Source organism: Ambystoma mexicanum, chromosome 2q (genome assembly GCF_040938575.1).
Source record: "Ambystoma mexicanum isolate Mex_15411 chromosome 2q, UKY_AmexF1_1, whole genome shotgun sequence".
NCBI lineage: Eukaryota > Metazoa > Chordata > Amphibia > Caudata > Ambystomatidae > Ambystoma > Ambystoma mexicanum.
The window spans coordinates 617,110,117-617,135,857 of NC_090924.1; the positions used below are offsets into that span (position 1 = coordinate 617,110,117).

General features: G+C 45.6%; 1 protein-coding gene across 1 annotated transcript in view; it reads left to right on the forward strand.

The window, feature by feature from the left end:
* The window catches only part of HHATL (hedgehog acyltransferase like), a 360,457-nt gene that overhangs the window by 120,693 nt on the left and 214,023 nt on the right, over positions 1 to 25,741 (forward strand). The window contains exon 2 of the mRNA XM_069647763.1: positions 8,438 to 8,586. Coding sequence (XP_069503864.1) covers positions 8,481 to 8,586 — 106 coding nt within the window. The 5' untranslated portion in view covers positions 8,438 to 8,480. The remainder of the gene's footprint in view (positions 1 to 8,437; positions 8,587 to 25,741) is intronic.

The window sequence follows — 25,741 nt, forward strand, 5'->3', positions numbered from 1 at the left end:
TACAGAAGAGGTGTCATATACAGGTGATGAGGCATACAGACTCTCTGATATCCTTACCAAGTTAGGAGATTTAGACAAGTTGTACGAGTTTGTTAGAACAATGCCAATTATATTTTCAGATGGATTCAGACTGAACATATTAGTTGCGTGCAAGTGTTCACCTATGGAGTTTCTTTGAAGGCTTAAACGCAAATTAAGCAGCAATTTGTTGTCTACCAGATTGGACATTGAAGTCTCCTTGTGGACTAAAACGTCAATGATGTTTATCACAATTCTACTTGAGGTAAGATTTCGGATGGCAGGGGTGTTCTCTAGCACCTTGAAGTGTTATTTTATGCTAGATGGAATGACAAATAATGATCTTAGACCAAATAATCGGACAGACTCAAGGAATATGGCAAAGTACTTCTTTATTGTCATTTAATAAAGCAGGGAGAACTCACAGGCATCGGAAAGGTACTTGCACAATCACATAGTAGCTTTATTACATAGAGGTCTTATACCCCAATATGCCTCATATATGATGTCATTCTACGTAGCAAAATACAAATCCTCCCTATTGAGTGAAGGGATTGGTTAAGGGAACATATCTGCTTATAGAACATATAAGGATTAGTATATCATTGACTTCCCCTTATCAGTAGGGCACACCTTGAACTACCTCTAAATACATATAGTACTGATTATAACAGACACAACAGTGGATTGGTCAATACTACATTGCACATTAGGTTGTCCCCAACTCCACTGAATGGTTGGCATACTATCCCAACCCTGGACATTTGGCTCTTTAGCAACATGTACGTGAAATAAAACATAACCAAAGTCTTCCAATTATAGTTGACCTTGTGGCCTGTTCACTGTCCTGGAATATTCAAGGGTGTGTGCGCACACCACTATCTTAACTCAAGCTCTAATAAATAGCCTTTATTTCCGACTTCTGAGTGACGTGTGAAGAGACCACGAATGTGCCCATTTCAGCCTTCTATTTACTGTTATTTGATTTAATTATTCTGGGTGCTGTTGCTCCTCTTGGTCCGTAGAGACTTGCTCTCTCAATCTCACATGAACTTTGTATACTCTTAATTGACCAACAGCTTCGCTCTTGCAGATGTTTTCTTCTTCTTCCGCCCACATTCAAAGCTTATCCATGTACTCCCTTTATGCTCTGTGTGTATCCCTTAAAATATCAATCTTCATTCTGGGCCAACCTTGACTCATCGTCGGTTCTGTACAGAGAGCTGTTTTTCTGTGTCCAGAGGGACTCCCAGGACCCCCTTGTTTTTTTCATATTTAAGTAACTTTGGGTCTCATCCTAAATTAAGAGGGGAATCCAGATGTGGACCCCTTGCTCACTATTCTTAGAGAGGCACAGCTCCACTCTACTGATGAGGTCCAACCAGACCGAAACATGTGTCTGGGGTTGCTGTTGGTACTCTTGTTCAGAGGAGAATTGCCTAGCATTTCAGGGCTGGACTGTCTCAGGGCAGGACAAAGACTGATATGTTTTCGATATTCTCCTCTGTGAAAGATAGTGTGCTAAAGAATCTGGGTAAGTCTCTCGTAATCGGGACAAATGTCCGGCTGAGGGACTCCCAGGACCCCCCTGGTTTTCTACAGCCTCGGCCTACCTGGGAGATAGCTTGGTTAAATTTAACATGAGCCAGCGTCCATTTTCTCATTATGGTCGTCCTTGCCACGTTATATACTCCTCTATAGCAAGCTTCTATATGTTTTCTTTCCACCTTGTGTTACTGAGTATTTACAGTTATTGATCAGTAAGTTTCTGCACTTCTTTGTTTCCATGATTACGTTAGCTTTTTAGGTACATGTTTCTTGGTGCTTCAGTTACATTGTTACTTCTTAAGTACATTTGTATCATTTCAGCATATGCTCATATATCTTCTTTATGACATCACTCTGTCCTGATCTATTACCTCTTGCCTTGTCTTTCAGTTGCTCTCCTTATCTTAGCACCATCACTTGTTCTTATATATCACTCTGTCCTCGTCAGATTTCACTTTAACGTACATCCATGATGTCGCTAGGTGTGTTCTGACATCCTGGCATGAGACATCTTTCCATGTGACATCCTTCCACACTTTCAGTACGAAGGTACATTGTGAATGGCTTTCTGAGTGCATAACGTCTATCATGCACTCGATGCAGTATGAGAACAATACAGGGGTTCCCATTTACTGCTTTTCTCTGACTATTCCAGTATGACGGCGGTGAGGAGGCGGCAACTAATGAGAAAGCATCTACCTGTTCCTCTACAGTGGTGTAGGCTTTATAAACGCTGTCATTTTACTTTGCGCAGCACATGGATGACACTACCGGCGAGTAACCTTTACTGTTGCTACAATGCCTTCAGCTGTGGCATCCACGCGCAGCTTGCTAGATACTCATTTTTTTTAACTCCTGCTGGACTCTATTGTCCATTTGCCCCTGTAGCTATTTCCACTATGCAACTAATAGGACTTCTGGACAGCCGACATAGTTCAATGTTGAAATTACAAGTGGATGGGTACTCACTGTGCCCCATGGACCGCAAGACTGCCAACTGCCTCTTTGTTGAGACTTGCCGGACTTGCAAGGAGCGTGCATGAGCGTGTTACTGTCAGTATTTGTATGATTTCCGCTCTGCAGGTGAAGGCAATAATCAATCCGCTGGAGAAACGAGTTAGGCGAACAAGAGAGTGACCTGCACTTTTTCTGAGGGGTAGCAGCAGTGCTAATACCACACCATTAGTCACCCGGCACACATTTATTCACTGGCTCACAGCAAACAAGTTACTACTAGGAGCACAACTCAGCACAGTGGCCCTTGACAGGCCTATCATCCCACAAGGAAAGTTTTCTCTCGGCCAATATATCCATGATCTGATTCTCAGCAATCAATTATACAACATGTTCGATCATAAATCCGGACACCTTAGAAACCAAATTAGTGTATTTCCATGGTGCAGGAGGTACACAGCACTCAACGCATGTCAGTTTGGGCAGACTTCTTTCTTGGATTGGTTGACTTGTCCTGCTGTTGTCGTCGTAGCCAGGATGCTTAGTACTGTATGCAGTCCGTTCAGTCTGCTGGACTTGAGGGGCCCGGGCTTGTTTCCAGTGATGCCACAGGTTTAGCCAGATTTCACAAGGCACAGAGAGCTGTAGTTGTGTGCCCTGGGATACTGGCAGTCTATGGCGCTCTGGTCATTGCCATCACAAAATGGTTCGGTGTACACTCCTCTGATTCTCTCTTAGACCCCATCGTCACCTCCTATTCAGCTTCACTCTCTCTCTGTATTCATTCCTCCATCACCTCGAGGTCTGCAATCATCAGGCCCTCTTCACCTAACCTCTTAGCTTCTTCAGTTTTCTCCTATAGGTGTCTGTTCTTTCACTTAGTTCTCTATTTTTCTCCTTCTCTCCTTGCTCCTCACTTGTCTCCCCCATCTTCTCCTCTTCTTGATGACTTTCCACTGTCCGCTTCTATCATCCTATAGCAATCATCCACTTCCGACTTCTCTCTCCAGGTCTTTCATTTTTCCTTCTAACCTCCTGTTTCTATTCCCCTCTCCAAATCTTCCTTCTCTCCTTTCTGCTTTTCACCTCCTCATTATTTTCACCTCTCTTGGTCTTTTTACTTTCCTCTCTCTTTCTTTGCAATCTCCTTACTCACTCCACTCCCCACTTCTGTAATTTCTCCACTGCCTCGCTGCTGATCTCTCGCCTCACTTGCCCATCTTCACCACATGAGATTGCCACTGCTGTCCTCCTTTCAATACCCACACATGACATCCACCGAAAAGCTGCTTTTGAGTAGTGCTTTTGCACCTCACAATGTCGCCCATTCCGAACCTTCCTCGTCTGTGGTGACTCAGATGCTGATCATGGGGGTTGGTTGCCGGATTTCAAAACGTTTTCTATAGCTGATTTTTGATTCTCTCCTCCTGGTACAGCATCATAGACCAATTGCTTTAGGAAGTTGTCAACCATTTTGGATTTCAGCTTAGTTTGGTGCTTGCTCCTTTCATACTCCACCTCCTCTCAAGAGCCTTCTGCTGCTCGCTCTGTCCTGCAAATGAGCATTTTATCCTAGGGAAGTAAATTCTGGCCTTCATAACATTGAACCAATGGTGAATGCTAGTTGATTGAAGGAAGCTGGACACTGTGTTATTACTCCCCTGTGGGTTTCCCAGTCTCAGGTGACTTGTGATTTAAATGGTGATAGTGACTAATTTCGGCTTGGTACAAGTGTCTGTGTATATGTTTGCTGCATTTCCTACAACTGTTCTTCAACAGATTGTTGTAGCTTTCAAAGACATAGAGGTAAGGCAGGGTTTTGGCCCGCTTAGGGTTTGTAAGAAGCAGTCACTCATATAGGTGGTGGGTGGTAAGAGTAAGGGGATGGGTAAGGTAGATCGGGCTGGAAAAGCCTCTGGGCCCCATATCATGCAATGAGGTTGGCACTTGGCCCCCATGGTCTCCACAGCCTTATCGGCTAACCACATAAATGGGACCTTGTTACAGTGCCTTGTGTAGTCCACACAAAACAATTATTCCTCTGGCGCAGTCATATATGTTGTTGTCCATTAACTTCCAACATACTCTTACCAATTTTATATCAAAAATATCAATTTATTTTCATTTTCTAAAAAACATTTCAATAACATACATTTACCATCTTTTCTAAGACAATTCTAAAAATTGCTATAGATTTGGACAATGTTGTCCCAAATACAAATACACGACACTCTGTTACCTAGTAAATCAGTTTTCTATTATTCAATTCATAAATAGAACAAGTTTTCATTAAGAATCTATTGTAAACAGTTGTTTATATTAACAGGGGATCCAATATTCCCAGAACTTTCTGTTCATCCATACTTCTGTCACCCATCCACTCATTCATTCAACAATCATCACTACCCAACATGTTTCTTTCCTTTGTTATTTGTCACAATTATCTAGGAAATTCTTCAGGGGTATTTGTACTATAACAGTTTATCATGCATTATGTCACGCTCACCTGGTTCCCACGGGGGCGTCGACCGGAACTGGGCCGCTGTTATTTCCACCAGCATGATGTGTAGCGCCGAGATGACTGACTGGACTGGCCAGCTCAGCCTAGTTTGTCTGGCTCGCAAGAATATTCTTCTGCAAAGGAGAAGAGGAATTAACCACCCGTGGAATTGAGTGACAACCCACCTTCCCCACTCCCGTTGTCTTCCCACTGATCACTCTTGATGTCCCCTCCTTAGTCTCACCTGATGGTTTGGAAGGATGAGCTCTCCATCCTAAAGTCGACCGCAGGGGCGCGTTGATGACCAGTTACTTCACTGCCGTAGAGGAATTGGTGAGTTCCAGTATTGACTCTAAAGTCCAATTGTTCATAAGAGTTCAAATGTCTGCTCTTCACTCTGTCCGATTCCTTGCAGGTTGCCGATTAATCCACTCGAAGATTTCCAAATGGCACTCGGTAAGATTCAGGTAAGTCTATTGTGTTTTTACCCTTAGGGGCCAGGGTACGGCGATGAAGCAGAGTTGACTGCGCCGACCCGAAATGAGGTGAGTACCTCCCGTGGTAAATCAGGTAAGTCATTGGGGGTAGCTTATATGGCCTTAGAGAGTCCCCTTGCTCACCTTGCTGTCTTTGTCTCCTTAGGTGTTGGAGGGCGGCCGCAAGATGGAGAGAGCGTGATGGAATGCTGAAGTACCGCCAAGCAGGTGAGTTCAGCGCGGCGCCGTAGAAATGCAAAGCGATGCTTCAAAGACTTCTGTCTTTCAGTTCCTTGGCGAAATGGATCAGGATTCAGGTAAGGATTTAAGTTAAAACTCCTGTTCTAACCTTTATCCTTTTTGTCTTCTTGTTTCAGGAGTCCCAGGACTGAAGCGGGCGTGGCTGAAGACTGGAGCTGCTGAAAACACGTTGAGCGTTACGCTGCAGCAAGAAGAATAACGCAAAGCACGTGTGGCTGTCCGGGCGTGGTTTAAATAGCCTTGGAAGAAGATCCAGGTAAGTATTCTTCCACAGCCCCACCCAAGTAACAAAATAGTCCCTTCAGTAAAATAGTCCCTCCTAAGCATCATTTGGCTTGAGTCTTCATGCAGCATGGTCTGCCTCAGGTGAGTATGCAGCTTGGTCTGCTTCAGGTAAGTTATCAATAATGAGCCTGGCGCCCATGGCGCCAGGACTGACTTTATCTTTATGAGCCTGGCACCATAGGCGCCAGGACTGAACCCAAACAGCCCCTAAATGGGGCTTTTGGGCATGCTCCAAGTGGCATGATGCCTGCTTCCGGGGCTGCTGGGCCCCGGAAGCAGGCTGGTCTGGTCTTCCGGGGGCAGGCATCATGACACATTAGCCATTCTGGTCTTCTTGCACTTTTTAGACTTCTTGGTGAGTGATCCTATGTTCCACTCCCATCCATCTTGTATCTGGGCCAGAACACCAAAATGATATCTGTGAGAAGCAAGTATATGAAGAATGGTTTCATTATTCAACCAACTTCACTGCAGTTTAATTGCTACAACGAGGGTATATCATTTACCATAGAAGAGTACATCTTATTTAGCCTTCTTCCTTTCATTTGTCATTGACATGCCTCACTCGGGAGAGGAAGCTAGTACATGCACTAACACAATTCTGAGAGGGGTGTATCATTTTAGTGACCACCTTCTCTATCAATACTTGACAGTAGGTCCCCTGTTCTTGGAGCGGGCTCAAATTCACATCTTGTTTGTCTTTACAGATGCAATATATGTAGAGGTACGTTGTTTACCTTCTAGCTCTTGTATGCGAATTCATCTGTCGTCTCCAGCCTTCATCCCATGTGTCTGTCTCTAAATTTGCATTTATCAGTGGCGTTTTTACGCTCTTCCTGCACTACCTATTTAAAAAGACAATACATACATAAAACCATCTGTCAACACAAACACACCACAAAAAAGCCCTAAAAACCTGAGAGTTTGGTGAAGGGTGTACATTGCATACTGCCTGTTATATACATTGCCACAGTGTCGTGTCCCCATGTACAAGTGTCCTTGAGTTATTTCAGGATGACATGGGAATACTCACCAAAAGCAGTAAATGCCTTCAAGAAAAATATCAAGTTGTTTTTGATTTCTATCATTTGTATTTATTTTTGGCATTTTGTAAGCATGGCTCACATTCAAAAAGTAGCGGTACAGCTGTACAAAGAAAATGGTGGCAAAGAGAGAGGAACAGTATATAGACAGACTAGCTGTTGTTCATGGCTTCCATTGCTTGGATTTTGGGATTTGGTACAATTGTTTTCAAAAGACACATGAGTTTTTTGTTGAAACTGTACAAAATAGAATTTACAAGTTGATGTCTTAAAGTAATAAGAAATGTATATTGCAGACGTTAGTCGGGCATATTGGCTACAAATCAAAGATAGTTATTCTATTGATGTGTGTCCAGAACTGTTTTTGTGTTGTAATTATAAAGACAATGAGGCAGACAAAAAAATACAAATTACTTATTTGCATCTGCAACCTACAAAAAATAATATTTGTGTACTACTTTGTAATCTTCATTAGTGGTTCTCCCTTCAGGTGCTAGGATTACCAGAGAGTTCGGCAAGCTCACTTTGCAAGAGGCCAAAACTGCTCATGCGAGAAGCAGTCTTCCCTTAGGTCAATCCCTGCTACCTTTGAGGTCTTCACCTGAGATTTGTTGATGGTCATGGTGAAACAAACCTTTAAGGGGATCTGAAGTCTAATAAATTCAAACGGAAATTCTGAGGTATTTGTGGTATGGATTTCCCAAAATTCTTCCTTAGTGGGTACCTATTGGGTTGTCATGAAAAAAATGTACCTTCTAAATCCAAATTTCATGTTTCTAGGTTAAACGGTTTGAGTTGGGGGTTGATGAGTCAGTCAAAAATTCACTCCCTCTGCCCCATCTCCCCTTAGGGATGTAATTTCTCAAAATCCTTTCTTAGTAGGTCCTACATCATGAAAACAATTTACCTTCCAAATTTCACATTCCTAGGTTAAACGGTTTGAGCTTGGCATTGATGAGTCATTCAGTCAGTCAGGACCTCTTCTTTTATATTTATAAATGAGGAAAGAATTAGCAAAATCATTCACATGATCTCAGAATTGATCCTGTAGTGGTCACAGGTCCATAAAGATCTGAGTGGATGAGTTATTTCAGTGATTGGTTAGTGGTGACAAGCCAATGGCATATTATTCTAATTCTTATGTCTTGCAACAGTTACACAATTCGCAACACAAAAAGCACTTTAGAATTGGTTACGCGAACTATATTCTCAACAGATTTGGTGGTGCTCACAAAAATGGTACATGATTGGAAAGTATTTACTACTGCATTCCTACACATCACAAGGGTTAATATTGGATATGCTACGTCTAGAAAGTTGACTGGACTTTTTCTTTCTTTGTTTTTTCTCAGATTTGACTTCATTCTGAGTTTTCTGTGAGGCTGAGCAGCCAACATGGGGGTGAAAGCTGTTTTGCCACACTATGAGTTGGGGTTCTATGCGTTGGTGTTCACGTGTGCCTTGGCGTATTCTGCAAACGGGATCTTGGAGGCATCTATCGGTAAGATTTCCACATGCTGTTATGTCTGTCTGCACCAACTCAAACACTGCTCCACAGAGCTCCACTTTTACCACAAAACAAGAACTCTCAGAATGTCTCCTTCTTTCAGTTAGTCTTCAGTGTTCGTTTTTTGTTTTTTTAACTATCCCATTCTTCTTAGTGTGTTTCTTCAGAGAAGCATTGTTAGAAATACACATATGGCTAAATTTGAATAAATTCAATTCATGACTCATATGTTCCCGTCCTCAAACATGTGGCATAACTTATTGTTTCATATACTTAATCCAGAGTGACACTAGTGGGCTGATACCTTTTTACTTTACCTTGGAGTCTGTTATTTGTAATAAATTAATCCAAGCGAACCCTGTGATCAATCATTTCCAATGGATTCCATGTCCGTGGGGTCATCTCGATCCGAAGATACATAGAAAATGTGAACATTCTATGTCTAATATCCTCTGAGGCATAGGACAGATCAGCATGTCATTTTAGACACGTAAAAAAGGGAGTGTTTTTTCCACCCATTTTCCCTCAGGAAAAATGACAAGTTTTTGCTCAAACGCACAGACAAAACGGCTGGACGGATTTGTTCCAAATAAGAAACAAGTTGGGCACAAACCGCTCAAAGGAAATCCTTTGTTGTTTTGGTGTAAATACTTTAAGTAATTTTTTCAATTTGGCATAGAGCGGGGTGCCACTGTACCCAAAAAGTTATTTATTTCTTCCATGATGCATTGCTGGTGCCAAGGCTTTTCCTTTCTGAAAACCCGCCATTATGCAATTAGATATTCAAGATCTCAAAGCGTTTTTGGAAGCTGTGCTAAAATATTATAAGTGGTGTAAGTAGGGTAGTTTTGAGGATATGGAGCATAAGGGTAGGCTAAGAAAGGATGATTTGTGAAGGTTAGGGGCATGGGCATACTGTAGCATTTATTTGTTGAATTACTTTGAAATGAAAGTGTGCAACATAAGATCGAGAGAAGCCGGTGCTTGTTTCATATATCCTTTATTATGATTGGACATGCTTATCACACGACTTAACAGTGAACATCTTGATGTACTCCTGATGTCAGCTGGGAAGATCTTTACATTATTGCACCTCCCTCTTCTTCGTCACAGTACCTAATTTGTAATCCTACCTGAACCCCTACATACCTCTTCCTCGACCCAGTACTAAATAGTAATTGTACCTATACTCCCACATGCCTCTTCATTGTCCTAGTACCCAATAGTAATCTTACCTTTACCCTAACTTCCCTCTTCCTCATCCCAGTACCCAATGGTAATTGTACCTTTACCCACACATCCCTCTTCCTCATCACAGTTCCCCACTACCCCACCTCACTCTTCCTTCTCACAGTCCCCAACTACCCCATCTCACTCTTCCTTGTCACAGTCCCAACTAACTCCACCTCACCCTTCTTTGTCACATTCCTCACTATCCCACGTCACTCTTCTTGTCACAGTCCTCCACTAACCCACCTAACTCTTCCTTGTACCCAATTAGTAATCCTACCTTTGTTATCACCTACCTCTTCCTCCTCCCAGTACACAATAGTAGTCCATGTCACTACCCCCACATCTCTCTTCCTCATACCAGTACCCAATAGCAGTCTTACCTTTACCCCCACATCCCTCTTCCTTGTCACTGTCCCCTATTAACTCCCATTACTCTTTTTAATCACAGCTCCCCGACTGCCACCTCATCCTTTCTCATCACGGTCCCCCATTACTCCCACCTCACTCTTCCTCCTCACAGTCCCCCACTAACCCAACCTCAATCTTCCTCATCACAGTCCTCCACTACCCCATCTCATTTTCCTCATCACAGTCCACACTATCCCTGCCATACTCTTCTTTGTCTTTGTCACAACCCCCCCACTATCCCACCTCACTCTTCCTCATCACAGTCCCAAACTACCCCACCTCGCTCTTCCTCGTCACACTCCCACACTACCCCCACCCTCCCTCTTCATCCTCACAGTCCCCCACTTCCCCATCTCACTTTCCTCATCACAGGCCCCAACTACCCCACCTCACTCTTTCTTGTCGCAGTCCTCCACTCCTCCCTCTTCCTCGGTACAGGCTCCCACTACCTCACCTCATTTCCTCATCACAGTCCCCAACTACCCCACTCACTTCCTGGTCACAGTCCCCCACTACACTGGCCTTACTCTTTCTTGTCACAGGCCCCCACTAGCCCACCTCACGCTTCATCGTCACAGTCCACCACTACTTCCACCTCCCTCTTCCCCGTTAATCCTCCACTACCCCACCTCACTCTTCCTCTTTACAGTCTACAACTACACACACCCCATGCTTTCTATTCACAGTACCCAGATAGTAATCACTAACAATACCCCCATATCCCTCTTCCTCATCCCAGTACACAATTAGGACCCCATTCCTTTCAAGTGGACACAAAAAATGATTAAATACTTGATACAACCGATGTTGCATAGCTGAAGAGCAGAAGACATTAATAACAAATTATATGAAAACAGGTATGCTATCAGAAAAAGGCAGAATTACAGGTGAGAGGAGATATAGCCTAACAGAACCCTTGGAATTCAGCGAAGAAACAGACTCTAGTTAAAGGACATTTAAGGTGAATACGTTCAGTGCAACAAAACCCTTGAAAACGTCTTAGTTTGAAGAGATGTTAAGGTGGCAATGTAATGCAACAAAACTCCTTAAATTCGGCAGGTGTTGAAAGCTATGCCACCTTAACTATGAGGCTCCCATTGCGCAGCCTCTAAGCACATGGATGACATTGCAAATGACATCACTGATGCCATCACACATGAAATCACTTTGAGCATCTCAGAAGCCATCAGTGATGATATATCAGAAATCACTTAGGACACCACATATTTGAAGATATAGAGTGCATTCTAGCACAGATGTAGTATGCCATGTCTTTTATGAAGGTGCAAAAGTATTTGTCAAGCATTGTAAATATTGGTAGGATAACTACAGAAAGTTGATCTTGCACATACAATCTACAAGTTCAGATGCAATAGAGTGGGAGTCTGCAACTTTGAATCTCCATAGGCTTTGCATTACAACTAACGCTAGGCTTACCCAGCATAGTGTCACGAATCTGATAATTTTGTCCATTCTCCCCATGAGGCTGGGAGGTGAGACTTCTCTATGAAACCCTTTGTAGGGGTTTGAACAAATGGGACCTCACTGGGAGTGATTCCTAGTGACAAGGACTCCCAGTCCGAGAAGGACTTCCCAAACCAAATCACCATGTCCATGTATATGGACGCAGAGAAGGCCATCTTTACAAATATCTTCATGCCACCGTACAGTGACATTTCTTTAATTTATCTTCCTTTACCTCAAAGTAATGGTGGTCTCTGGTGCAATGCTCCAGTCAACAAGGACCACACACCCTTTGCTGCGAGGAAGTACTTAAACACAGGGAAGACTGTGTACGGAGGGAATCTCTTAAACTTGGCGAAGAGTGAGTAAGACGCAGAGATGCACCTCTGCGGAAGGGGCGGCCTTGAGGGGCAGAGCTAAGTCCAAATGCAGGGCTGACACTGAGGTGGAAAGGGAGCCAGAGCCTTACCGAATGCTAGAATGCTGGTGTCCCATCCAACCAAGCAGTTCGAGTCGGAGGAAGAGGATTCAATGGGGAGGTTCTCCTTTCCTCTGGCTGTGCAACCACAACAAAGCAGCAGTAACAACAGATGCTAAGAACAGACCGGTGGAGAAGGAGCAAACCCCCAGACTACACGTACGATGAACACGGAAGCCGTATCAGGGAAGCAAATGCTTCCACCAAGAAGGTACAATTAGGGTACCATAGAGGGGAACGGACATTGTGTATTGATTTTAAGTGATCCTACGAGGCCACAGGAGCCTGAGCGTCCTGACCGAACAAGCACCCAGTGTAACGCTGGGGAAAATAACCCATGGATACTTTGAAGCAACAGAGCATTTTAGGTCACGTGTGCCTGAAAGTCCTGAACAAGCAGAACCCTGGTATGAAGCTGGGGAAAGAAAGTTTGAACACTTTGATATAAGAAAGTTATGAGGTTACGGGTGTCTGAGCGTCCCGATGAGCAAAGTCCAGGTGTGAGCATGGGGAAGGAGAGAAAGAACACTGCAATTTGAAAGAAACAACAAGCTTAAGGAAGCCTGAAAAGATTACCAGAGCAAATGCTCCATACAGATCGGAAGATAAGGAATACAGGTTTGTTAGTTGTAACTTGGAAGAACCTCCAAGGTTACAGGGGCTTGAGAAACATATAGTGACAAGCGCCCTGGTAAATCCGAAACACAATGGCATATTTCCTCTATGTACCTGATTGGAAAATCCACAGGGGCATGAGAAGTGAAGACAGTAAATGGGGTAATGGCCCTATGTGAATCAGGTGGAAGTAAAAGATAACATTTGTTTTGTATGCAATCTAAAGAAACTGGCAGGATTGTGAAAACTGAAACAGGTGGAAGACTTTTTATTGGACTTTAACAAGCGCCATTCCTTTATTGTTTTTAGGTAGGGAATGAGAGATGACTAATACCCATGTAGAGGAGCAGGTGGATACGTCATCCATAGCTCCCGCCCCCTCATCTCTGTCATACTGGAATAGTGTGAGAAGAGCCCTATGTGGGACACCAGGTATCATCCCAATACCACGTAGAGTGTATGAGAGAAGATATGCACTCAGACAACCATATCAAATGTACACTTGCACTGAAGTGATGGAAAGATGTCGTCACGCACCATTCGACATCATATAGCTTTAAGTGAAATCTGACAAGGGCAGAGTGACGTCATGAAGGGAAGACACAAAGACGCAAAATACTTAAAGAATAAAGATGTAACTGAAGTAACAAGAGAAACATGTAATCAAATACGAATAAATCATATAGGTGAAGGAGATAAAGTAACCTGCTGACTAATAATTGTATATATGCCGAAATGCAAGGTAGACAAGACATATAGAAGCTTGCTGCAGAACAAAACATAACGTGGCTAGTGTGGCCATGATGGAAAGATGGACGCCGGACTCGTATTAAAACCAATCAAGCTACCTCAGCGACAGACCAGGGTTGCAGAGTCAGAAGACAGTGGATGAACAGCTTCATGTGACGAATAAAGAGGAGTCTATTGGCCTGGGATCAAGGATGCTACTTCAAGGAATAATTGCAAGGCACAATGGGAATTAAAAGGATAAGCCATGGTCATAAAACATATTTCTCTTAGATTAAGTTACATTAAGTAAACAGGAAAACATCTGCGTGAGCCAAGTAGTTGACAATTAAAGATGCAAAAAGTCTATACAAGGTGGAGTGAGCAAGTCTCTAGAAGTCGCAAGGAGTCATGACACCCAGCACAATTGAATCAAATAGCCGTAAATAGAACGTAAAAATTGACAAATTAGTGGTCTCCTCACATGATTCAGAAGTTGAAAACAAGGGCTATTCATTAAGCTCCAGACAAAGATAATGGTGTTCCTACACTTCCTTAAAAATCCCAGAAAAGAGAACAGGCTGCAAGGTCAACTACAAAATAGAAGCCTTGGCATAGGGTTGGACCGATGAGAGATAAATGACTCATTGGGAAAGTGGGGAGTAGTCTGACGTTACGCTCAGCACCTGGGGTCCATTTCGCTTATGTGCTGCTAGCGAGCCGAAGGTCCAAGGTTGAGAAGGATGTATATGATTTCTTCGAAAATATTTCACCTAATGAACATTTCACCAAATCCATTTAATCGAAAAATGAAATCTACTTTTTTCTTTTTCTACTTTAAAAAAAAAGAATGTGGGGGGAGACCACCCACAACACCCCCTCACCCCACCCTACCCTAACTTATAGCCTATCCACACACCCCACCTATTATGCATTGCACATATAGCATTTCCGCTGCCATTTTCGGTGAAATAAATTTGGTGAAATCTCATTTGGTGAAATGGTATTCGAAGAAATCTATGGTAACGAGTTGAGAAAGCATGCCAACCAATCAGAAGGTCTATGTAAAAACATGCTATACAATCTTGCAGTGGCCAACCCGCGGACATTATTCTGCTATAATCAGTACTATACGTATTTAGAGGTGGTTCAAATCGTGCCCATTAGATAAGGGGCATCTAGTAAGATTACTAATACTTACATGATATATAGGTATATATTTTCCCTTAACCAATCCCTCCCTTCAATAGTTTTTACAGTTTGCCACATCGGTTGACATCATAGCCGACATACATTCAGGTATAAAACCTTTGTATAATCAAGTTTGAGTGTGTGGACTACAGCTTGTTGTTCGCTAGATTGCCCTACTTTGTTTTATGCTGATAATAAAGTAGTACTTTAACATATTCTTTGAGTCTGTCCAGTTATTTGGGTCTGAGATTATTATTGGTAATTCCATCTAGTACACAAGATGCTTCAAGATGCGAGAGCACACCCACAGGTCTCAGTCTTTCCTCCCCACCTTGGACCTATTTTAGACTAGTGACTGTCGGGGCAGTCCCCTAATTACCTCAGCCCAAACCGGCCCACCACAAGAGGAATGAGTGCACATTTTGTATGTAGAGCAAGGTTTATTGTACACATTTCCAAGGAGCAGTTGGATAGTACAGTGGGACCAAACCAACTCAAGTCTCAATGAAGTTCATCAATTGATAAAGTTTTATACATTTTAGCAACCGTTAAGACACTCCCAGATATTTTATTACCACTCACCCCTAAAACATGATTGGACAAAACATTTACAAAGAAGTTCCATCTTTTCCAAATTCATTCTTTCCCATTGGTCATCGACAATATATTTTCGACCATCTTCTTAGCATGTTCGAAGTCCGCCTTTGCTGTGGAGTGGCCCGTGGTAGGTGGTGACATCATGGTACAATCAAACATTCACAAATAACATAATTCATTACTTTGTAACAACTGGCCTAGGAGCATTTAATCTTAAGTGTGATTGCATATAATCTGTGTGATCACTGCGCCGTCCATAATTCCCCTGACAAAAATGTCAACGACCATTACGGCGCAGTGCAGTGATCAGATAGACCACTATAGCCCGCATCCCCTGACCCCACTCCCCCCCTCCCCACCACGGCCTCTTATCTTCACGGCGGCTCACACGGATGTGACCACTACTCCAACACGTACAGACTCTAGTTTCACCCTGAGAAAAAAAATTGAACTACGGATACCTTGGCCTCGGACCCCATCTGTATTGCCAGCCCAAACAAATGACCAACCCCTTCTAGGTGACTTCAATGCAATGAGCAAGATGACATCTCTTCCTTGCGGAGCTGTTAAGCCATAAACATACTTCCTGCTTGATAGCTAACCATCTACTGGATGACTCATTCTTCCTCCATCAAGCCCACAAGCCCAAAAAACAGAACCTCCCAGCTGCCTAAAATACATCATGCAACTGCTTACTGCAAAGTCTGAATAAACCCACAAAATTCCACTGGATGTAAATTTATATTAACTCCTTATTAAACTTCTTGTATATGTTCACCTGTGTGTATGTTGTATAAAAATGGTTCCTTCTTTACCGCACGATTTCAGGACAGGCCCCTCTTCACATGCGCATTGAAACCACGCTTAGAAATCTCTGGGTATTAAGCGTGTTATAAATAACCCATCAAATCAAAGCAAACCCTCTACGTCTCCCAGTTTCCATGTACTTCAGAGCACCTCGTGTGTAGATCGTGTTCATGTTACATTTGTGGTTTTTAACATATATTTCTATGTTCATGCCAATCTAATATGTATCAGTTCTGTGAAAAACTAAACTCTAAAAGTAATATATCTCCTCCATAAGTAATTACGCTCAATACACATGACATTACAACATCGCGCCCAGTTCACTGCCACCCCCAGTCATCAATACAGCGCGTGCAACATGAACCCCTCATAATCATGGGGCCCATTCCTGACCACCCCAACATTCTGTCACGACCTTATCCCCACCAATGGCTCACGGGACCTTAAGAACCTTATTCGGATCCCCTCGGATGCCTTGGAGCCAGTCTTGGCGCTGTTGGCCTAGGAGACGCTTGCTGGGACGGGGTTTCTATGAACAGAGGACAAGCATGGCTGCCCCCATGTGGAATACTGGAGAACTGCATTCTGCGGTCTAGCCTTCAGGGTGGGGCCTGCCCCAAAGACACCTGGGATACTGCCTTGCTATTTAAACCACGCCCGACCAAGGGCATGCGCTTCGCGTTATTCTGCCTTGCATCGTGACGCTCATCTGATCCTGCCCTTACCTGCTCTGCAGCATCCACCGGCCCTGAACTTATCCAAGGCAAGAACCATCGCCATCCTTACTTGCTCTGCAGCATCCATCGGCCCTGAACTTATCCAAGGCAAGAACCATCGCCATCCTTACCTGCTCTGCAGCATCCATCGGTTTCAAACTCTTCCAAGGCAGAACCATCGCCATCCTTACCTGCTCAGCAGCACTTATCGGGTTCAACATCATCCGAGGCAAGATTCATCGACACCCTTACCAGTTCCACTGGTCGCCCGGAAGGCTAACTTCTTCAAGACATCTTCATCTCGTCAGACTCTTGGGAAACATCCTCTTCCAGGTTCTCGCGACCTACAGAACAAAACCAAAATCACAGTTAGCTACTTGCTAGGACGCTCCCAGCGCCGCTTGGCGTTCTTCTTACCTGTCTTAACCGGGCTTCGACATCTACCGCAGCGCTCGCCACCTGCAACAAGAAGCGAGAAAGACAATATTGCAAATTCAACTAAGGACTTGCTTGCATTTAAAAGACATTGCTTTCGCCAGAAAGACTTACCTGAAAGAAGGAGTTGCAGCCGTTCTGAACTCCAGCCCTCGCCAGTGAAGAAACTCGGTGGAACGGTGCCATCTTTCGACGTGCCCCTGCCCAGCGCAGCAGGACGGAGAGCGCACCTTTATTGAGAACAAGGTGAGAGACATTCCCTGGGGAACTGTGAGGGGATCCCGGGAGGTGGGTTGCAAGGAAAGGACCAAAGCTTATCTCCCCCTCCTGTCTTCCAGAGTCGTCTCTCGATTATCCAGGTCCCAGGACAGGCGAAGGGTTCCCGAGAGCATTCCAGCTATTCGATGACGCCCCCGTGGACCAACAAGGTGAGCGTTACAGAACGCGAAGCCCTAACTAAATCATCCACCTTGGCGTCTACCATGGAAACTTCAGAAACAGACCAGTTGTCCCAATTGTTGGGGCAGTTGCGCACAGAGGTTCATTCTGCGCGGCAGGAAACCAACGCGTTATGAAGGGAGTTGATTGTTGCCAAGGAGAGGACGGAGGATCTCGGGAGGCAACTTCTTCAGTCACAAGCAGGACAAGCCCTGTTACCTGGAGTTGGACAGTCCACCCCAGCTACCGCAAGCAATCCGGTTCAGATTAACCTCCCTGGGGCTGTGCCACTGGCTCCTCCTGAATGGTTTGCGGGAGATCCCCGGCGATACGCCACCTTCATGAACCAATGTCGCCATCACTTTCTGTGCAGGCCTGGGGCGTTCCCTACGGATCAGGCATGTGTGGCTTTTGTGTTATCCTACCTTAGCGGGAGTGCAGCTGACTGGTCAGTCCCATTTATTAGCCGAAATGACCCTCTGCTTCAAGACTTTGATGGATTTCAGTGGGAGCTGGAAAAACCTTTTGCCTGACGCCACCATGGGCAGGCCCTAGATAACAAACTCTTGTCTCTGCGTCAAGGGAACCAGGATCTGCTGACCTACATAGCAACGTTCAATTGATTGGTGGTTGAGGCAGATTGGCCTGAGGATAAACGGACTACGTTATTCCACCGGGGTCTTCGTGGGGAGTTAAAGGACGTCTTAGCCCAAGTGGTGGACCCACCCCGGGATTGTGCCGAGTTCATTGGTTTTGTAGTCCAGTTGGATCGTCGACTACAAGATAGGAAGAGTGACCGGGGGAAATCGGACTCGCGCCCCCTATTTGTACGCCCCAAGTATCACGCTCTGCAGGGCTCTGACGGAACCAGTGAACCCATGCAGATAGGAGGGGTCAGGCCCCCGTTAACCAAAGCCGAACGGGACAAAAGGAGAGAGATGCAATTGTGCCTGTATTGTGGGAAAGCAGGCCATTTCTTAAAGGAATTCCCGGTCAAGCCCCCCAGACGAACCGTCGGTGCCACAGATAATGAAAACCCCGAAGAGGAATCGGGAAACGACCAAGCCCAGCAATTGTAGGGGTCCAATTGTCGTGCGAAGAAATCCAGCTTCAAACCTCCCATTTTGTGCTACCGGTGATTTTAATTGCACACCAACAGCTGCCGAATATGCATTAGTTGGAAGCCTACCTCGACAGCGGAGCGGTGGGGAACTATATCGATCGAGATCTTGCAGCAAAGATGGGCCTAGTCCTGTGCTCCAAGCCAACCACAGAAACCATAACCACAGTTGATGGTACCGAAATCGCTTCGGGCCCTGTGTCAGAGTGCACCACTGAACTTACCCTCCTGTGCGAAAATGGGCATTGCAAAACTATAGTATTTGACCTGATCAAAGCTCCCCAGTTCTGGCTGATCCTTGGAATGCCATGGCTGGTTGCCTATAACCCTCCAATCAACTGGCGAACGCGCAAACTGGTTTTTGCCCACAGCTGTACGTATACTTGTTACCCGAAAGGGCGGAAAACAAAGCTTGCACATTCCCCGGTGCGGGAGGGATTGACCCATGCCCTTGGAGGGGTAGCAACCCTGCCAGTTCACTACCAAGATTTCCAAGACATTTTCCAGAAGGAGCAGGCAAACACGTTGCCCCCCCACAGACCTTACGACTGTCAAATTGACCTGCTACCTGGAGCCCAGATTCCATGTGGACGCATTTACGCGCTCACAGAGCCCGAAAATCAGCACCTGAAGGCGTTCCTGAAGCAGTACCTTGCCAATGGGTTCATCCGTCCGTCAAAGTCATCGGCCGCGGCGCTGTTATTCTTCGTTCCGGAAAAAGAAGGCGACTTTAGAGCGTGCATAGACTATCGTGCTTTAAACCAGGTGACCATCAAAAATCGCTATCCACTACCCTTGATTCAGGAGTTACTGGACCAGGTCAAGGAGGCCAAAATCTACACCAAACTGGACCTGAGAGGGGCGTACCACATGGTGCGCATCAAAGAAGGGGACGAGTGGAAGACGGCCTTCCGTACCAAATACGGCCTGTTTGAGTATCAAGTAATGTCGTTCGGTCCTATGCAATGCCCCTGCTGCGTTCCAGTACTTTATGAACGACGTCCTCCGAGAACTCATCGACGTCTGTGCTCTTGTATACATCGACGACATTCTGGTGTACTCAACGTCTGAACAAGAACACATTAAGCATGTGCTGGCGGTCCTGGCTAAAATCTGCGAACACCATCTGTACGCGAAACTCGAAAAATGCTTGTTCCATGTTACAGAGATGGAATTCCTGGGTTTTGTCCTTTCCCCCCCAAGGCATACGAATGGACGCTCATAAGGTGGACGCAGTCATCAATTGGCCAGCCCCCACTTCGATTAAGGGAGTCCAAAGCATGTTGGGGTTTGCGAATTTCTACCGCCGCTTCATCCCGGGTTTCTCCCAAATTGTGAACCCAATTACTTTGTTGCTCAGGAAATGCAGCAAGACCTTTAACTGGACCGAAGAAGCAGAAAAAGCCTTTCAAGAACTCAAGACCAGGTTCACCTCTGCCCCCATTTTGCGACATCCACGTCCAGACCTTCCCTACATTGTGGAAACCGATGCATCCAGCCTGGCCATGGGAGCGGTTTTGTCCCAAAAAGACCCTTTCACAGGCCAATTGCACCCGGTGGCCTTTTGGTCACGGAAGTTCACGCCTGCAGAGCTCAGCTACGCCATCACTGATAAGGATTTATTGGCCATTAAAGCAGCCTTTAAAGCCTGGTGACACTATCTGCTGGGGGCCAGGTACTCCTTCACTGTAATTACTGACCACAGGAACCTCCAGTACCTGAAAGGAGCGAAGGCTCAATCATCTCAGCAGCTACGCTGGGCTCTTTTCTTCGCAGAATATGACTTTTTGATCACGTACCGACCCAAGGTCAAAAACGGCAAGGCTGACGCCCTCTCCCGCATGAGTACAGATGAGATGGCATACACGCTGCCAGACCGGTGGCCATCATACCGGAGAATAGAGTACTAGGTTTTACTACCACCATGACCCAGAGTGAACTACTATATGAAATTCAACAGGTCTTCACCCACGAGCAGCTACAAGAGTGGGCCTCCAGGGGAGAGCACAATAGTGTCAAGAATCAACTGCCGTACTACCGAAATCGGCTATTCGTTCCTGTGAAGATATTACAAGGACAGGTCATCTCCGAGCACCATGACTCCCTCATGGAGGGCCATCCAGGAATCACCAAAACCTTAGCAAAGATACAACGGAACTACTAGTGGGCAACTTGGCGCAAGGATGTAACCGAGTTTGTGTCTTCATGTGGTGTCTGTGCCCAAAACAAGTCTAGCAAGCAGAGCCCTGCTGGGCTCCTCCAGCCGTTGGACATTCCACCAGCCCCATGGCACACGTTGTCACCCGCTTTTATCACCAACCTCCCTCCATGTCAGGGCTTCAATGCCATCCTGGTGATTGTGGACTTATTTTCTAAGATGGCCCATTTCTTCCCCTTCAAGGGTCTTCCGACTGCTTCCGGCCTCGCCAAAGTCTTCCTGGAACACATAGTACACCTACACGGATTCCCGTCAGTCCTAATATCAGATCGGGGGTCCCAGTTCGTGTCTAGCTTCTGGAGGAAATGTTGCTCTTTGGCACAGATCGGTTGTCCACTAGCCACCACCCTCAGACCGACGACCAAACGGAGAGAACAAATCAAACTCTCGAACAATACTTACGCTGCATGCTGCACCAGGGGGAAGGGGACTGGAAGGAACTCCTATAGATCACCGAGTACGCATATAATAATTCTCTACATAGCAGCACAGGGCAAACGCCATTCTTCACGATCTATGGACGACATCTGCGCACTTCCGAACTCGACATCCCTACAAGCCTGGAAATGCCTGACTCTACACACCACCATCAATCAAGCCTTTGCGAAAGCTCAGGAGCACCTACGACATGCTAAGGCACGCCAGAAAAGATGCGCGGATCAGCGTCGCTCCGAAGCCCCTACTTATCAGGTGGGAGATTTAGTGTGGCTTGCTTCCAAGCATGTACCAATCAAAGGAACACAAACATTTCATCCCCGGTTCTTGGGACCATACCCGGTGGAGGCCATCATTAATCCAGCAGCTGTGAAACTGACTCTAACAGATCATATGAGGATACACCCAGTGTTCCATGTATCTCTCCTGAAGCCATTTAGGCTAGAGACCCGTGTAACTGCTCCCCCTAAACCAGTTGTCATTCAGGGGGAACCTGAGTACGAGGTAAAGGACATTCTGCATTCCAAGTGGGTGAGATCGAGACTCTACTACTTAGTAGATTGGAAGGGATATGGACCTCAGGATAGGACGTGGGAACCTAGTGGGTATGTTCATGCCCCTCGCTTGCTCCAGCGTTTCCATCGGACGTTTCCCTCCAAGCCAGGACCTGGCCGGAGAACCACCTTGAGGGGGGCGTTAGGGGGGAGTGCTGTCATGACCTTATCCCCATCAAGGGCTCACGGGACCCTAAGGCCCTTATTCGGATCCCCTCGGATGCCTTGGAGCCAGTCCTGGCGCTGTTGGCATAGGAGACGCTTGCTGGGACGGGGTTTCTATGAACAGAGGACAAGCATGGCCGCCCCCATGCGGAATACTGGAGAACTGCATTCTGCGGTCTAGCCTTCAGGGTGGGGCCCGCCCCAAAGACACCTGGGATACCGCCTTGCTATTTAAACCACGCCCGACCAAGGGCACGTGCTTCGCGTTATTCTGCCTTGCAGCGTGACGCTCATCTGATCCTGCCCTTACCTGCTCTGCAGCATCCATCGGCCCTGAACTTATCGAAGGCAAGAACCATTGCCATCCTTACCTGCTCTGCAGCATCCATTGGCCCTGAACTTATCCAAGGCAAGAACCATCGCAATCCTTACCTGCTCTGCAGCATCCATCGGTTTCAAACTCTTCCAAGGCAGAACCATCGCCATCCTTACCTGCTCAGCAGCACTCATCGGGTTCAACATCATCCGAGGCAAAATTCATCGCCATCCTTACCAGCTCCACTGGTCGCCCGGATGGCTAACATCTTCAAGACATCTTCATCTCGTCAGACGCTTGGGAAACATCCTCCTCCAGGTTCACGCGACCTACAGAACAAAACCAAAATCACAGTTAGCCACTTGCTAGGACGCTCCCAGCGCCGCGTGGCGTTCTTCTTACCTGTCTTAACCGGGCTTCGACTTCTACCGCAGCGCTCGCCACCTGCAACAAGAAGCGAGAAAGGCAATATTGCAAATTCAACTAAGAACTTGCTTGCATTTAAAAGACATTGTTTTCGCCAGAAAGACTTACCTGAAAGAAGGAATTGCAGCCGGTCTGAACTCCGGCCCTCGCCAGTGAAGAAACTCGGCGGAACAGTGCCATCTTTTGACACGCCCCGGCCCAGCGCGGCAGGACGGAGAGCGCACCTTTATTGAGAACAAGGTGAGAGACATTCCCTGGGGAACTGCGAGGGGATCCCGGGAGGTGGGTTGCAAGGAAAGGACCGAAGCTTATCTCCCCCTCCTGTCTTCCAGAGTCGTCTCTCGATTATCCAGGTGCCAGGACAGGTGAAGGGTTCCCGAGAACATTCCAGCTACTCGAGAGGTGCCCCGTGTACCAACAAGGTGAGCGTTACACATTCCCCCCTATAGTTAATACTTTAACTAACAAAATATAATCATCTTCTTGGTGAACTACCCTACACCCATCCCCCACCCTATCTCAATATGGACATGCTCCTCCGCCAAACAATCCCAATTCGTTCTTCTACCATTTCTGCAATCTACACACTGCTCTAACCAAGCATGCCATTTTGGGATGAAGCAGTGGTGGCCCTAGCTTTGGACAGGCTTACAGTCATCATGACAGCAGCTGTTGGTACCTAGGCAGAGCAACGTCATATGAGCATTTGACAGGAACAGAAACAGATCTGAAGAAAGACAAAAATAGGCAACAAAATCTTCAAAGCGATACTCAACCAAGAAGGTATCCAAGAGAACAAGGAGTCGATCCCCAAATCGTTGCTCAGCTACAGTCTCCATGATCACTTTGAGTTTATGCAAGGCAGCAATGGTTCTGGTGAGGGTACCATTCTCTGTGTCATTGGGTGGCACAAATGTGCAGCAAGTGCTCCCATTTTTACAACATACTCTGCCTTCCATTGCTGCCAGGAGGTTGGGTATGTACAGGTTCTGCAAAGTCATGAGCCTTAGTGCCCACAACTTTCCCTAATTGCACTGACTGCTGACTTAAAAGTGTTCACAAAGAGTAAACGTTTGCAACTGGTCACCTGGAGCCATTTGCCATTGGCCACTGTTTGGGTACCAGGTGCTAAGAGGGAAGCATAAAAGGTCTCGGTGTTGCTTAACATCTGGTATCGATCAGGAATGTCCACAAAAGCCTGTGATGATGCTGCTGAAAGGTAGATAGATCTTCTCCTATGTTGCAATTGTTCCTATTTTTCACGGTCAAACATAGTCTTTGGTTTGTCTATACATGGTGATGCAAGATATGCAAGGGGCACAGGGGTCAAAGGGGGCACAGATGTAACTTCAGGGTTTGTACTGGCAAAATTTGATGTTCTGTGATTATGAGAACGGCCAACTGAAGTGTAAAGAAACTGCACACACCTCCCCAGGCTGGAGGCAACTGCCTATACGCATTCTGTCCACCGATCCAAAAGTTATCTGGAAGAGCAGCCGTACCCCCAGCCAATTCTGCGATGTGAAGTGTGCGGCTGTAGATCCCATTTATGCCAACAGGCAGTGTTCAATCGCCCTTAAAACACAGAGAAAAATGGGTAACTGTATCTTAACAGGTTTTTCTGTCTCTTTGGGCCACATCAGATGTGACAAACTCTTGATTTATTCATGCATCCCTTTCTTCTGAGAATCTCCTCATTCCTCCAGCTCTGCAACTTTTCACCCATTGCTCCCATCAATGTTTAGAAAAAATAGCCCTTTCCAACGTCAATTGGGCTCTTTGAATACACCATATGAGTTCCTGCTTTGTACAATTGGCAATCTTTGTCGATTGGTATGATTGAATCATGGGGGATGAGTGAGCAGATGTAGCATTATCTTACGATCTCTCTCTCACCACCTTCCTCATATGCCTATACCATACGTTATCCACTGCAAAACCATGTCCATTCATTGTGGGATCTAGTACATCATCCCCATTATCAAAAAGATCATTGACAACATTTATTTTTCCTTGAATTTCATAAAACTAAACACATTCAAATGTTCTGTATGTACACTGGTTGTCATTGACACAAAGACCATAGAAACCATATAAATATTCACCTTCAACCAATTTACACGCTTAGACATTTCTTTTCCTAAAGTAAGGATTCAAATTCCAGATTTCTGTTTGCACCCCCCTTTGCACTGAAATTAACAGTGAATTCTTAGGGGAGTACTTAACTTCTATGCCTGCCCTCTGTTGGTGGAGGACTGCTGGTATCTCTGCTGGTATCACTAAGGTGTATCCAATTCTTGTTGCCCTCCACCTTCACAGCAGTGGGAGTTCAATAGATCATTCAGTGAGGCCCATGGAAACGCTGCTCATTTCAATGACGCACAAAGGTGTGGACATAGATCTGGTCCCCCAGGAGAAGCTGTGTATTGCATTGATCAGCCTCCAACCTGGCGAGGTGTGTGCAGTTTCTTTACCCTTCAGTTGCCCGTTCTCATAATCACAGATGAACATCTAATTCTGCCAGTCCAAAGCCTGAAGTACAAAGCCACAGAGGGTGCATTTATTGATTTGAGAATCCCTAGATTCACGCTCGGCGCAAACATGTTTGGGCACTCTATGCAGGATTACCCACCCACCACTGCGGGACCCTCCCATGTTTTCGTGCCTCCAAATTGGAGATCATTGAAGGTTGACTGATGAGGACCACTATGACTGATGAGGTTGTGGGCCAGCGTAGTTGCTTCATAACTTGCCCCCACTTTGATTATTGCCCGGGACATGCATCTTAATCCCTGACCTACTTGCTG